The 16596-nt window shown below is 37.5% G+C and overlaps 1 protein-coding gene across 4 annotated transcripts in view; it reads right to left on the bottom strand.

Annotated features, from left to right (window-relative positions):
* mctp1a (multiple C2 domains, transmembrane 1a) overlaps window positions 1-14083 on the bottom strand; it is a 187207-nt gene extending 173124 nt beyond the window's left edge. For all 4 annotated transcript variants that reach the window (XM_084412900.1, XM_084412902.1, XM_084412901.1 and 1 more), the window contains exon 1: window positions 13589-14083. In XM_084412900.1, the coding sequence (XP_084269026.1) occupies window positions 13589-14035 (447 nt within the window). In that variant the 5' untranslated portion in view covers window positions 14036-14083. The remainder of the gene's footprint in view (window positions 1-13588) is intronic.
* Between the last annotated feature and the right edge of the window lie 2513 nt (window positions 14084-16596).

Raw genomic sequence — 16596 nt, 5'->3', positions numbered from 1 at the left:
GAGATTTTGGGATATTTTAATGCAAAATTCTTACATATTGTACCTTTAAAACACACACAAACGTTTTACCTTTTCTCTCTCCTGCTCTTACAGACACACACACAAATAACAAATGAGCCAGACTTTTTGCAGGAAACTCTGAAAATATCCTCTGAAAACTAATCTTTAACATCAAACTTGTCACCATTTTAAGTCTGAAACATGAAAACACATACAAGATGTATCAGGTTCATGCATGGTTTACATATATTATACAGTTAATTTTTAAGTGTTTTTTAAGTGTTTTCTCTAAGGTTAAACAAACAAACAACATCACCTAACAAAGCCTGGGTGTGCTGTAGCTTGTATTACACAAACAAACAATGCAATATGGATCCCAGTGGAGCGGAGAATCCATCCACACAACTGCTAATTGATGTCCAGTCCGCCTGAAGAGTTAATGTGAATCGCATTTGCCTCTATGCAAACATCCATGTGCGAGACTCAGCCCTGTGCAAATTAGATTTCACACAGTGGTGAACCGGCCTGCTCGCAGCCAGCATTTAATTATACTTAGACGGTTTATCTACTAGCTTCAAGAAGACCACTACTCCATCATTGCCTTACTTTTTAATCTTTATATTTTTATGGATGCAAATGGATGTTTGAGGAATTCTTTAAAGGTGTCTAAGCAATGTCACGTGTTTTTTAGGCAAAAACGTTTTTTGTCACATCCAGCAAACATCTCCTCACTATCCGCTAGCTGCCTGTCCCCTGAACGCACTGTAAAAAAGCACGGTCTCTGTAGACAGCCCAGGCTCCACAAACGGCAAGAAAAACAAACTGGCCCAGCCTTGGCCAGGAAACATAACAAACAGTGTTCAAGCCAATAACCGACAAGAATGATTTGGGGGTGGGGGGTGGGGGGTTAGTGCGCGTGCACAAGAAGGGGGGTGTGGGGAGTTGAGGAGAGAGAAGCATGAAAAGGGAAGCTAGCTAGAGGAGAGATGTCCTAACAACGGTTAAAATTGTATATTCTTGAGAATTCTGATATGGCCGACACACGACCAAAGAGACGACGTTCCGATGAACAAATAGCAAAGAATAGGGAAAAGGCGAAGGAACGCGAAGTCCCGAATTTACATCGTAAAACATTCAAAAGGTGGCGAGAACTCCACCGGCAGAAGGGCTTCCAATCCGACATTCGGGTGGCTCTGTTTTTGCTGGACAGGTGGGTAAATCCAGTTTGTTTTTTCTAAATGGTTCATGACTGTTTCAGGAAGCACGGAAGGGAGGGGGAGGGGACGGGATGAGGAGGAGGGCACCTTCAAGTTCTGTGAAGGAGTGCGCAGCAGCACAATTTTGAGGAAGTGAGGGATGGACTGCTACTTTATAGGAAGAAGCGAACAGATAAACACCTCTACAAACTTAACCCTAAACACTGCATCACTGCAACACTATATCAGCATGTGGCCATTATCAATAAAACTACAGATTGAAATCATGTTGCCACAGCTGCTATTTCCTCAGAGTCCTGCTCACAATCGACCATATTTAATTTGACAAGAATGAAGCAAGGCTTCAAGCGAGGGTTAAAAGTACAGTTTGTTCAACAGATTCTAGGTCACAAAGGGGATAAAACCTTTAGAAAGGTTTTCTAAAGATTACATGTTAGATGATGGCAAATGTAATCTAAATGTAAAAATAGAGGAAATGAAAATGAACAATCAAATGTGACCCTGGACCACAAAACCAGTCATATGGGTCTTTTTTTTTTGAGAGAGAGATTATACATCATCTGAAAGCTGAATAAACAAGCTAATAAACAAAGGATAGGACAATATTTGTCCGAGATACAATTATTTGAATATCTGGAATCTGAGGGTGCAAAAAAAAATCTAAATATGAGAAAATCGCCTTTAAAGTTGTCCATTTATGTTCGCGATTGTGCTGCATTCACTCACAAAAATAAATGTTTTATTTATTTACGGTCGGAAACTTACAAAATATCTTCATGGAACGTGATCTTTATTAATAGCCTAATGATTTTTTGGCATAAAAGAAAAATCTATAATTTTGACCCCTACAATCAATGATCAAAGAAGATTTTGCAATGATGCCGTAGAAGAACCATTTTGGGTTCCCCAAAGAACCATTATGTTGTTAGTGTGAAGGTAATTTTAATACTGAAGTACCTTTTTCCACTATAAAGAACATTTTGCGCAAGGGATAGATTCCATTGTTGTTAAACATGAATGCTAATAAAATTTAATAAAAGTAATATTCTTAACAGCTGCCTCCATTAAAAAAAAACACAAAGCAAATATTAACGACACTGCAACTAATTAAAGCAATATTTCCAAATGTTTCCTTCACTGGAAAATTTTCATATGATTTCTTCCCATATAAACATTATTACATAACAGTGACTTCTCAGGTGCAAAGTCTGTGGTAATGAATTGCCCCGTGTGTCCACTCATCTTTCACTTACCAGGCACTTTTTCAAAATCAGAATCTAAATGTCCTTATTTTCTGCAGAGAACCCTATCTGAAGTTCATAGCTTCTACAAAACAGTGAGCGGATCCTGAGCTCCACTACAACAGACACAGACACACACACACACACACACACACACAATGGCTTAAACACTTACACACTCCATACTGGATCAACACGTCCTGCTTCAGCACAGCACAGCACAGCACAGCACAGCACACCACAGTTGTTCTGATGACAAGGGTAGAAATCCAAAAAACATTTCATCCAGTGGGTCTTCATAATGCTCACTGAACCCAACTACACACACTGCTACCCTTTATTGCACACGGCTCATGCACATTCATTAGTCCTTTAAAACAAACATAAACGTATTCACATGAGAAGCAGAGATGTGTTTTCATACAGCTTCATTTGCAAGTGCATTTAGACCCTCTTTTCTTGATAACTGCCATTGAACTGCAAATGTTTTGCTGAATTACCATGTTAAAACATTTAATAAAGGCACACCTTTATCTTATAAATATTCACAGTCCACCTGTTTCTTTCAAAAAACGTTGCCTGTAAACACACACCAGAAAACAAACAAGTGATGTGTAGGGTTAAATTAGTTTTCTTCCATGTAAAATAACTCCATGAAGGCCTTTCATCCTGTAATTTGTTAGCCACTGTTTGATAAAATAATGAAATCAAGGAAGAAAAAATGGTTTTATAAAGTAGGCACTTCATGTGCTTTCAACAGGCTGACAGAAGCGGAGCCCAGAGAAGTCTAATAAACATATACATTACCCAGAGAACAGGACGCACATGTTTGCTTTGAACAAAGAGCAGAGTTTACCTAATAATTTATTATTAAATAATTAAAGAAATAATTTACAATTCCTTAGTATTAAACCAATTGCATGTCAAAAGTACAGGTTTAAGAATTACAAAAACATATTTATTAACTGTCTGTCATAATTAATAAAAAAATGAGAAGAAACCATATATAGTTTTTTTTTTGTAGTTATATATAAAATGTATTAATTAATTAATTAATATATAATTTAATCGTAATACAATTATATTATATTACTAAATATTGTACATCTCATTCCTGATTAAATTAATGAAATTGAATGGTACTGAGAAAAAAAAAAAGTTTAATGTTCAAGGCTATTTCATCCCAATGGCATTTCCTTGGCTGGCACACAACATAATGTTCGTAACTATAATGAGCCACAGAAAGATGATGTCATGACCATGCTGATTGGCTGATGGCACCACCAGAATGTGCACAATGCCAAACCCTTCACTAGTGATTACAAATCTGTAGAAAAACTACAGTGCCAGGACATTATCTGATCATTTATGGACATTTCCTTTAACCCTAAAATACAATGCAATGTGTAATTAAAAATATGGGTAAAACACCTGTGAAAAACCAATAGGCCTATGGGAAATTCCTTAATATTATCACATTACATTTGGCCCTGTTTTTAGGGACATTTGGACAGTGTATCCAATTCCTGAGCCGTGACGTCAAGTCCATTTCACGCTTTTAAGAGCATCTAAAAATAATTAGGCACTAGTTGAACTTCATCTATAATTATACTTCACGCGCCAAGATGGGAGTTTTGACATAATTTTGTGTGAAATTGTCCGTTCAAGCGAAAGACGACGTGAAAGAGAACTCAGTATTCGCGTGTTGTCAGTTGTGGCTTCTGGGCGAGTACCGAATTTAGCTCTTTCGTCTCTTCTTGCATTTGAATGTTTAAATTAACAAGGCTTAAAAACAAGTGCAAATGATAAACTTTCATGACGATGCAGCACTGACCTGATCAGGACAGTGACCATTCCTTCAACTCTTGATAATTGGGCAGTCCTTATTGTCGAGCCCTGCATTTAGATCTAGCAAGTCAAGTCTCTTTACGTGGCATGTGTAAGCCTCTCTCTTTCTCTCACGTTTGAGTGTGTGTGTGAGAGAAAGTGACAGAGGACGCCCTCAGCCAAGCGATTCTCTGCAGGCAATTCTCTTCCAAGCGTAAAGCTCTGCAGGCAATCTACACTAAACTTATGTTTTGCCTTTAACTCAATCACAGGTCGAATGAAATCGTACAATTTACTAGCCATTGGCTAATAAAATACATTCGTAGTCGCCTAGCATGAAATCGAGGTGCATATGCGAGTGATTTACTGAGAGGCTGCTCATTGCAGAGCCAAAGCGTGACGTCCAGGGGGGTTTTCCAGAAAGCAGGTTGAGTGACACCCGGGAATAAGGGTAAGTAAGCGGATAACCTCAACTTTAGGTTCCAAAAACAGAGGTAACTTTCAGGGTAACATAGCAACTTAGTCTCTGAACATAACCTGCTCCGAAGCAGGCTCCAGTGGGCATGACAGATTGCACATAATATTATATATATAGTTATATTGATATATAAAGCACTATTAAAACAAGGTAATGTTTATTTTATTCAACTATATATTGTATATATATATATATATAAAATCATTGATCTGCATTCAGATGTTTTTTTTTATTTTTGCAACAGGACATTTTCTATGCTATAATGTATGTCGATAATAAAAGAAAACATGACATATCTTACTTTTCAAGCAATGTGGAAGCAAAATGACTAAACATAAAAAATTTACTTTAACAGCTATGTTATCACAAACTGTTATTTAGTCTAATCAGTCTTTCTTTTTATTATATAATTAGCTTCAAACAAATAATATAGTTCTTTTTTACCATGAGTAAAGATTATGACACTAAAAGATTGAAAAATTATTGCACAACCACCAAATAGGTTCAAATAGGCCGATTTATTCACCAAGTAAATCGGCATTAAACTATAGAAGAAAGTAGTATGGCGCGTTTTTTTCTTAGCGTCTATTGCACTTAATCCCAAAAGCGTTTTTGGAACCAGCATACCTCAAGTAAGCAAGGTTTGGGTTAATCAACCAAGAGTTCAGGGTATGTTTGACAGTAAGTTAACCTTGCTTTCTGGAATACCCACCAGCTCTCTGGATATAACCCGATCGCTAAACACAACTCCACCCATTAGGTCCACAGAGGTGGAGCTGGACATCACTTGGCTTTTACCGGTACTCGCATTGTAGAGGGTTGAAAAAAACAAAACTAAACTAAAATCTAACTTAACATCCCAGAAATACAATAGGACTTGACTTGAAGGTGAATTACTCACAAGAGAGATAAACCTGCCTTTGTGCCAGCATCTTGTTTTAGTCTTATCTATAACCCGATCGCATCACAAACCTACATACGAGATATCAAACCAACAAAGTCTATAGATCTAGAAAACCCCCTGAGTCATTCCGGCTTGTGCGTCCATCCCATTTGTGCAGGGCATGAGGATATTACACTGGCATTTCTGGTCCAGGCAGAGAAACACTACAGCGTTAAGCCAAGCGGCCTTTGAGCACATTGTGTATGATGTTATGTGGTTTACACATTTCAGATCATTTCCTATGAGCCCCTGGGGGCAGGATGTTGACATCAAACTGTGATGGTATGGAATATTCACTATTCACACTAGTAAGTGTGCTACAAAGGAGCTCAAGTCACATACAAGCACAACCTATTGTGGTTTACCATTCTATTATCAGGAAATGTGACTCAATTTCTCACTAAAAGAAACTGACTGACTGAGTTTTGACTTGAGTGTTACTCAAAATGCTTGGAAATATGTTTAAATTGAATTGGAGTACCAAAGCTAATTCAAGCAACATTCTTAGATCACTGCCGCTCTGCTGAAAAAAAAAAGCCTTTACAAAAATGAGGGAACATGTAGTAGTAAAGGAAGGTTTATTTTGAGTGGCATACCCAGGTAAGTTTACTCAGAGTAAATGGATAACCTCAACTTTCGTTTCCAAAAACGGAGGTAACTTTCAGGGTAAGGAAATAGCCATAGCAACTTAGCCTACTCTCTGAACTCTCTGGAGCAGGTTTTGTTCCATGGTTAGTTTGTTTCAGAGGTATTCAGCACATGATGATCTTCTTTTATCCTCTTCTCACACATCGAAGATGTGCATTCAAAAGGTTTTTGAATGAAAATATGTCATTTTCTATAGAATGTATTTCTATAAGAAAATGTATATGTGATACATCTCACAACAAATGTGGAAGATGAATATATTTTATTTATTTATATATTATCAAACAAACAATATAGTAATTCTTGTTCAAATTCGGAATAACACTAAATCGCTATTAAACAAAAGAAGAAAGAAGAGGTATGGCGAGCTTCTCTTTAGCGTCTGTTTCCATGTTGACTCCTAGATTCGGCGCTAGGTTGAGAATGTCTTTATGTGGTCACTGTTAACTCTGAGTTTCATACCTGGCCTGCTTTGGTCATTAATAGAGAAGCATGTGTGTCAAAACATCAGAGATTGTGAGGAGATAAGAGGAACCAAATTAGGCCAACACCAAATGAAGATTGTGAAGCCCACACGTCTGAACTGAGAATGTATTTTCATCCGTACGTGTCCTTGGAAGTCAAAAATATACAGCCGAGCGAGATTGTTTGCTGATCAGAATATCAGCAGGAATACACAGAGTGAAATTTCTTTTATAAAACATAGCAATAAACAATGGAATAATATTAAGTAACTTACATTTTGGACATAATATTCCAGTTAATTTGTGTAATTTGGCCGCCAACGAAAATAGCTAAAAACAAAGGCAAAACATCTCAAAGCAACAGTACCATCAGTGTGTGTTTTATGAATGATTCAATGTTTTTGAATTAATTAATGACTTTCGTTGAGTGAATGATTCAATGACTCACTCATAGACTGCATAGGAAGATTTAGGCAGCTGACTTGTTTCCTCGCAGCTGATTTCGGACAGACTTCTGAGGCAGCCTAACAGTTTAATAATCTACAGCAAAATAGAGCGAGCTTTGGTGAGAACTAAACAAATATTTAATTACTATAGTAGCAATTTCTCAGAAATGACAGCAGAAGTGGAAACCGTTGGTCAAAAACGTACATTTACACACAAACTGACAAGCAACCGCATCTTTCAGACACCAGCTTTCTTTCTCTAGCTCAACTGTCACCGAATATGGTCACCGAATGGAACGCGTAGGATTGTGGCATATCAAAAGTTTTGAAGACAGGCAAGAGTGACATTAATTATAGGATATATTGTAACAGGATATAATTATAAAATATGACATTATTTTAAAAGTGACCTATAACATCGACTATGCAGTACACTTTAATATTTAGTGCTAATAAAATTATTAAGCCTATTTGGAGAGAGAGAAGTTTATAATGTGACAATATGTCAGTCATCGTGTGATAACGAAAATATGACTAGGCCTAGACTACTTGTTCTGAGCAGGTGTTGTCAGTGAACAGGCTGTAAAACTGTTGGCTAAGTTATATAAAGTTAAAGGGCATGACTAGATTATTTAATTTAGTTATTTTTTTTATTGTGTACAGCCTTGATAATTAAAGACTATGCAGGCCTGACACAAGTCGGCATATTAGCTAAATGTATTATTGTCTGAGAGCCAGAAAGTACATTTACTGCCAGAAGCTTCTTCCACACACAGCTGGTGACAGAAACCTCCATGGTGAGGTAATAAAAACGTGATGACACGAATCAGGAGCAGTAATGGTTGTACACACTTCATGACCTTACATAATCTGTTCTACTCTAAAAAGAAATCATATAGATCTAAATGCTGCAATATCTATAATTCATGGAAAATGAACCCTGTATCGGTTACATTTCCAAACAGAACAACACAGAGGAAAAGGACCTCAGTAAGGCAGTAAGGTATTATATAATTGCTATGGAGGGAAAGATATGTAAAAGGGTTTAATTATGGATCAGGCTAAATGGGTCACTGATTCTTTCTTTGCCTTTCTCTGCATACAATGTCACTGAACTTCTCAAAGCCACATACTGTATAGTATTTCATACATAGATTTTGATCTTTCTATAAATACCTGAGTCTTCATATTAAAAAAAAACCTATTGCAAATGGCATAAATTAGAAATATTATTCTAGCTTTGTAACCAGGGGGGTCACTAGAGCCCCAGTGAAATATTACTGATAAATCCTTGTATGACGATGGAGATTACATATACTGACCAGAAAATAGTTTTCCTTGATAATACTTCAGCAATCATTTTGTATGTTTGCTATCAGTTGTTTATAACCAAAAACTAGTGATTGCAGTTTCACAAATCAATCACTGTTTGATTTTATAGGTCAAACAGGATTGCAAACCGATCAGATTTTTTTACGATTCAGTTTGATTTATTCCTACAATTCACTCATGCACTGAATTTTTGTAATGGTTTCTCACACCGAAATAGTAATGCATACTTTCTAAAACAGAAAACAAAAAAGAGTGCTGGATGAGATAGATATTTAGGCTATACATTTATAGCTGTATTTAGGCTGCATTTATACTACTGTATACTAGTATAAAAATATGGGGATAATTTTTGATGGGGGATTTGTGCCCTAGTAACTGATGAAATCCTAGAAATGTTCCAGTTTATAACTGAAATATGTATAGCAATGGTAACTTACAATATATCTCACTGACCAACCTTGATCCAAATGTATTTCACTCATCTCACTAATAATTGGTGGGTTTCTCTAGTTACAGTAAGCATAAGTATTCATGCTTAATCAAAATTATTCAAATCCCATAGCAAATCCGGTTTTATTGGCAACATTTACAGACTTTCAGCTGTTTGCAATGAACAAATCATTAAAAAGTAATTGAAATAGCTCAACACAACAAATGTTTCAAGTGGAAACTGATCTGAAAAACAGGTGTTGTCCCAAGCACACCTGATGCAACTAATCAAGGGCATCATTAGTTGCACCAGGTGTGCTTGAGCTAAAACACATGAAATATCTGAACTGGTTTGTAACACTGATATAGATATAAGTCAAAAGAATGGTCCAAAAATGTAAGAGAAGATAATATCATCCTTCACAAACAAGGAAGAGGATACAAAAAGATAGCAAAGGCACTAAATGTTCCTAGAGACATCGTTGGAAGCAAAGTTCGCAAGTTAAAAGTTAAAGGAACAGTGGTTACACTACCTGGATGGGGCAGGAAAAGGAAGCTATCAACGGCTGCAACCAGATTTCTGAGAAGCCAGATTCAGAAAACCGCTTGAGTGATTGCAAAAGACCTGCAGCAAGACTTGGTGGCAACATGCACTGAGGTTTCAGCTTGCCCATAAAGGAGCATACTATACACATGCCAGAACTCCAAGACGTACACCACTACTGACCCAAAACCACAAGAAATGTCGGTTTCAATTTGCTCAAAATCATATAAATAAGCCACAGACATTTTGGGGATTCTGTTCTGTGGAGCGATAAAACAGAACTGGAACTTTTCAGCCCTGTGGATCAGCGGTATGTCTGGAGGAAGAAGAATGAATACTGAAAAGAACACTCTGCCTACAGTTAAGCATGCTGGTGGCTCTGTGATGCTCTGGGGCTGCTTTGTATCCTCTGGCACTGGAAACCTGTAGCGTGGAAACCTGCGTGCGAAGGCAGGATGGATTAGTTGAAGTATCAGGAAATCCTAGGAGAAAACGTCATTCCGTCAGTGAGGAAGCTGAAGCTTGGGCGTCATTGAACCTTTCAACAGGACAATGATCCCAAGCATTCCTCAAATTCCACCAAGGCTTGGTTGCAGAAGAAGTCCTGGAAGATTCTACAGTGGCCATTACAGTCACCTGACTTGAACCCCATAGAAAATATAGGGTGGGATTTGAAGAAGGCGGTTGCAGCACTCAAACTGAAAAATATTACTGAACTGGAGGCCATTGCTCATGAGGAATGGGCTAAGATTCCTCAGAAACGCTGAAAGAAGCTGATGTCTGGTTACACATCTCATTTGCAGCAGGTCATAACAGCAAAAGGGTGTTCTACTAAGTACTAAAGATGCTTACCATGAAGGGGTTGAATAATTTTGAGTCTGCAGAAGTCATTAAAATAAGTCATTTTGTTTGATTTGTTCATTGCAAACAGCAATGGGGGTTGAATCATTTTGATTACAACTGTATATTCCCAGATAGCAACATAGTGTCGGCCCAGATCCGGTCCACATCTGGTACACGTGGATTCCACTATATTGCTGTCAGGGTTAATGTTAGTCTTTCTGCAGCATTAAATGAGATATTCTCAACAAATCTAAGCTTTTAAATATTCAACAACTGATCTTGCTGTCTGTTCATTTTCAACATGACCAATGGGGATTCATGAAATGAAGGGACAATAATGTTGTCAGCAGGTTCATAAGATAATGAACTGATATAGCCTAAAAAACACGATCTTATTTGCAACAAGGTCTATTTGAAAGTGAAAACTCCAAATGGTACTGTTGATAAGGGAATTGCTCTGAAATAGAGTATTGCTTTCTCTTGCATTTTCATTGTCTGATAGATTACAGTTGTTGGGGGAAAATAACATAAACCTGAATAAAATTATCTTTATAAAGTCCTGTTTAGGCCATTGAGCTCATACTTCCTGATTAAAATATTCAGCATGTCTTTGGACAGTTCTCTCTGAAAAAAAAAAAAAAAAAAACAGCAGTTTTTACTCAAAATCTTACAGTTTTAGCTTGTTGTCACTAGTTGCACCTGAGTTAGCAGATAAGTTTGCTTTTTGTTGCATTTAACATCTTCATTAAGGCATATGTGCCATTTCTGACATCTGGGACATTTAAGTGTGATAACCACAAGAGCTGCTACATGTCACCAGTTAAGGGCTACTAAGACAATGAAAAACTTTGTGACTGAAAAACCTTCTTGTGGGACAGATTTCATAAGATGTCATAACTGCATTTTATGAAAATCATGGTTGCATTAGTGCATTAATATGTTACAGAGAGAACGCATGATGTAAAATAATTTCTTTAGAGCATGTATGATATACAGGGCCCCCACAGTAACGTCTGGGACATCTGAGTCACACCTAAAAATGTGTGAATGGCATTGCATTAGAAAAATATCAACCAAGTGACATTTATTTTAAAGAAAGGCCGCACAAACAGACTTTTAAAACAAAGCAATTAACAAAAAAAAGTTTGTTAACAGATATGCTGTCAAAATTAAGATGACATTAAAGGAGCTGTATGTAAGATTGTGGCCAAAACTGGTACTGCAATCACTTTCAAATTACTGTAGAGCGGTGTATCCCCTCCCCCTCCCCCCTGACTTGAGGTTGCCAGATAGGCTGCAGGATCCAGCACGAACGTTTGTAGCTGCAGCTGTGGTAACTAGCAGAGCTGGCAACCCGGATGCCGAAACACTACTGACTTCGTGATTGGTAGATAGGTGGAGGGTGGCGCTTCAGGCCAAAACACAAGATGACAACATCAACATCAGTTGAGGGCTGCAACTTAACTTTTTAAGTGACAATATCCTGGCCGTACTACTGTTGTCAGTGATATAAGTATTTGAAATGAACATGATTTCTTAATGTCTAGTGACATATAAGGGTCATTTTATGATTAATTGAAATACATTTCTTACATACAGCTCCTTTAAGTAGCCTATTTGAAAATGAAAATTCCTGTCATGTACATGTACATTATGCTCAGCTCTAAATTTATTTAATTAGCTAGAAATTAAATTGTGATTGTGCACTGCAGAAACTTATATGATCAATAAGTTAGAACAACATGGCCCGGTTTCACAGACAGGGCTTAGACTAAGCCAGGATTAGACCATAGATCAATTAGGACATTTAAGTAATTTTTATAAACATGCTTAGAAAAAAACATTACCGATGTGCATCTTAAAACTAAAAAGGCACTGATATATTTTTAAGATCAGTCAGTGCAAGTTTATTTCAGTGGAAACAGCTCAGACTTACATTTTAGTCTAGGACTAGTCTTAAGCCCTGTCTGTGAAACCAGGGTCATATGTTTTTACATTGCTTTAACTTTTTTCAACTTTTTTATAAGTTATACAAGATTCAACAAATTTCAGTTTAATTAATGCAATTTATTTTGAAATGACTTAAGCATCTAAGTTTATTTAAAAATTTAAGGCAGCAACATCTTTATCAAACAATCTTTCAAAGCCCTTATCCAATATTTATAAGGAACAACTGGCAAAGTAATGGAAACGTATTGTGAGAATCCTAACGTGATGAACTCCACCTGTGGCCACTCTGAAGTTCACATGAGTGAACTTGAGAGGAAATGACTTCATGCAGGCGCACCACAAAGCACTGACAACAGTTAAAAAATAACTGCACAAATGGCTGAGACAAGTGAAGATGTTTGAGTAAAACTCTAGCATTGCTTGTTATCTAAGACAGAGACACTGAAGTGTGGCTTAAATGTTCAAATACTATTTGGGGCCACTGAATGTGACGTAATGTAAAACATTTAGATATTTTGAATAAAGTTAGTGCAAACAAGAGAGTACACAAGAGAGGAATCAGCAGCACCACACAATGGCAGATCAGTCAAAATGCTTTTTGTTGTCTAAATACCCCACATGGGAAAATTGTTGAGGATGGTGGGGTCCCTCAGCTGAAACTGTTGGCCAGGGCATGAAAGCTGTGTTTGTTGTTAAGTAAACTGCACTAGATGATGATATTGTATTATCGGTCTGATGATGTTCAGTTATCCATGTTTCATCCATCCATGCAAGAGAATTACTAACTAAGATTTAAGAGAGAATCTAAAATAAAATAAGATTTTACTATTCTACATCAATGTGACCACGTTGGGGACACAACTGTCCCACATTAGGAAGCTGCAGATTGTCAAGAGCACTAATATGTCTATAATTTCTCTTATGAATGGGTTATCTGAATTTTCTCTTTTGATTTGATTAGGACACATCATGGGTTTTTTAAAATGGTATTGGGTGTGGATTTAATGTTTTGGTAACACATCGCAATGTGTCATAGAAGTCTGAAGTGCAAAAAATGTCCCACATTAGGGCAATTCACCCTATTCAATTTTCGGGTCAGTTAATGAGGAGACAGTCCGGATAAATGTGTGATAAAAGTGGCAAAATGTAAAGATAAAAAAATTTCTTACGATGCAAAAAAACATACTCGGGTCACTTTCTGGTCAGTATTTTAAAATCACTCTTACCAGGTCACTGGCGTTTTTAGCAAGCTCATCCTCACTGGATGCTGCCGAATCCACCACCAGCTTCTCGAAGCATGTCGAGCCCAAGGACGAGCTCTTCTGCTGGGACATCGCCAGATGAGCGACCAGAAGCTTCGGGCTCCCGTGCGCGGATACGGAAATCTCCGGTTTACTGATTGATGCTCCATCAGCAACGGCCAGCGGTGAGATCCCGAGCCCTTTACTGGCGCTGGAGTTCGGCTGCTCGCTCAGGGTACTGTCGCCTACTATAGACGGTGGAGTTGAAGACAGATTGGGCTGCGAGGACGAGAAGACCCGGTCCAGGACCTGTTTTTTCTTTCTTTTAAACATCCATAACCCGCTTTCCTTTTTACTATCCCCGCTGCGTCGTTCGGACCCCAGTTTAGGGCTCAAAAACGGTTTGGTCTTCTCTTGGAAATTCCTCCACATCCTTTTCTGGTAAGACGCTGATTGCGGGTCTTTGTCGCTCTCATCCGTGTGTTCAGGGCCGGCGATTGCTATAGGCGAACTAGGCGGTTGCCTAGGGCGACAAATGTGTTGGGGGCGCGCACGCACTCTAGTGTCGCCCTATCTACTTCCCATATTAATCATAAAATTAGAACGAAACGCGAAATAAAACATGTTTATTAAACATGATCAAAGGGCGCCCCTCAACCACACGTTTAATTACTTATTAGATTGAATTTATGATTTTTGTCGACCATTTCTGGATTGGCGGGGGGCGGGAGGGTTGCGTTACGTTACGTTAGGGAAGTGCTCAGCTGCTGGCGCGTTGCCGTTGATCGAAAATGAAGCGGTCTAAACCTCTGGTGCACAGGGACGAAAACGGAGAAAGGAAGAAGATAAAAAATAAAGCTCAGTATAGAGTAAGTCTTCTCATCTTAGCTATTAAGGTGTCCAATGAGATAAATTTACTTAGTATTGTAGCCTACATCACATATTGGACGTTTCATTGCTGTCACTAAGCTATATTTTGCTAGCTAGTTACTTTGAAGGTGAATAGAAATGGCAGAAACAACTGTTAATATTTTATTATTTGAGATAGAACTAAAAGAACTTAAATATTTTAATTTTGTAGTGGTACATACATTATCCATAATAGCACATTTGTTTGTAGAAGGTATAGTTAAACCAGTTTAATGGTCATAATTTGCTTAAATTAATCCAATTTGGTAAATATCCTTGAACATTCTTTGTAGAATTTAAACAATTTACAGTTGATTCTTCAAGTCATAATTTGCTTGTTGAAGTGTTGGAGTGACTATTAGAGCATTTTTGTTTGTTCATCAATGAACATTCTTTGTAGCATTTTTGTATGTGCAATTTATTAGAGTGTATCATTTAAGTAATATTTTGCTTGTTGGAGTGACTACAGGTGAAACTCGAAAAATTAGAATATCGTGCAAAAGTTCATTTATTTCAATTATTCAACTTATAAGGTGAAACTAATATATTATATCTCTCATTACATGCAAAGTGAGATATTTCAAGACTTTGTTATGGCTTACAGCTTATGACATATCAATTCATATCAATTCTAATTTTCTGTGATTTTGATTTGGGGTTTTCATAAGCTGTAAGCCATAATCATCAAAATTATAACAAATAAAGGCTTGACACTAGGGATGGGACGGTATGAAAATTTCATATCACGATTATAGTGACCAAAATTATCGTGATTATCAACATTATCACGGTGTTGTTAAATCGAGATGAAAGTGTTCAAAAATAACTGATGCTCACACTGAAGACATTTCAACAAGTTTTATATTTGAAAATCAACAAACAACAAATAAAACAAGCAGATCTAGGCAGTTTTTTAAGCAAGATTATATTCTGTGGCATTTCCTTCCTTAAAATGACCGTCGTCAATAACAACGCATTATGACACAGCGCACATGTATCGCAACGGACGCGCTGATCGTTTCATTCAAATACAACTTGCCGTCTTGCGTCTCCGTTTTCGATTGTATTGAAAATGAAATCAGAGTTGATTTTATTGTTTACTGATTTTGATCATATTTTTGTGATCATGTAAGATTTAACCATCCTTCCGCCATTCCTTCTTGAATAAAAAAACACTAACATTGCGCGCTGCGCCTGCGTCATCCTGTTGCTGGCTGGACGGGATTTACAGTGAGTTATTAAAATCGCGATAATCAAACACGGTTTTAATGATAATTCAATTTTAAACGATAATACTAACCGTCAGTACATTTTATCGTGGTTTATAGTGAAACCGGTAATCGTCCCATCCCTACTTGACACTTATCAATTTTCTTATTTTCTTATAAAGGGGGGGGGGGGGGCAAAAACTCAATCTTGCCTAGGGCAACCAAAGGGCTAGAGCCGGCCCTGCGTGTGTTTCTCCTCCATAGTCCCCGTCCAGCAGCAGCAGCAGCAGCAGCAGGCGCAGGCTTTCAGCGCGCGGAGCGCCAGTGACACTGAAGCGCGCGGGCGAGCGCGCAGCAGCGGGTGCTCTTGATCGTAAATGACACTCAGGCACTAACAACACATTCACTTTATCTGGTCAATATTGTACTTGTGACATTATTCAGGGGGTCTTTTACAGCACCTTAACATTTAAGTCTAAACTAAAACCTATAAAAAAAATAAAATAAAAAAAAGCCCAATATAGGACAAGTTCAAATCTGAACAAAGAAAGGTTGCCCAACAAGGGTTACCTGTGAAATAAACGTGAGTGTGGAATGCATCTGATTCACTCTTTAATGACTTAATGATCTGACAGTAACCTATGAAAAAGCCAGTACACGAATACATAATTGGAGAATGGAAAGATACGCCTCCTTCTGGTGAATGTCCGTAATTATAAGGATTTGGTGAGTGTATATTTTACTGCATCATCATGTCATTATATTACATGATGTTAACAAGCCATTTGAGCTATTTAAATTGTGTTTGTTACTGTAAAACGTGCTGATAATAATACAGGTGCACACTAGAAGAAAGCTTGATGACTTTAGGGCAGA

This window comes from Rutilus rutilus (assembly GCF_951802725.1).
Source record: "Rutilus rutilus genome assembly, chromosome: 7".
NCBI classification, from domain to species: Eukaryota; Metazoa; Chordata; class Actinopteri; order Cypriniformes; family Leuciscidae; genus Rutilus; species Rutilus rutilus.
Note: the sequence above shows the minus strand (reverse complement) of the source record. Positions and strands in the feature narration are given on the sequence as shown.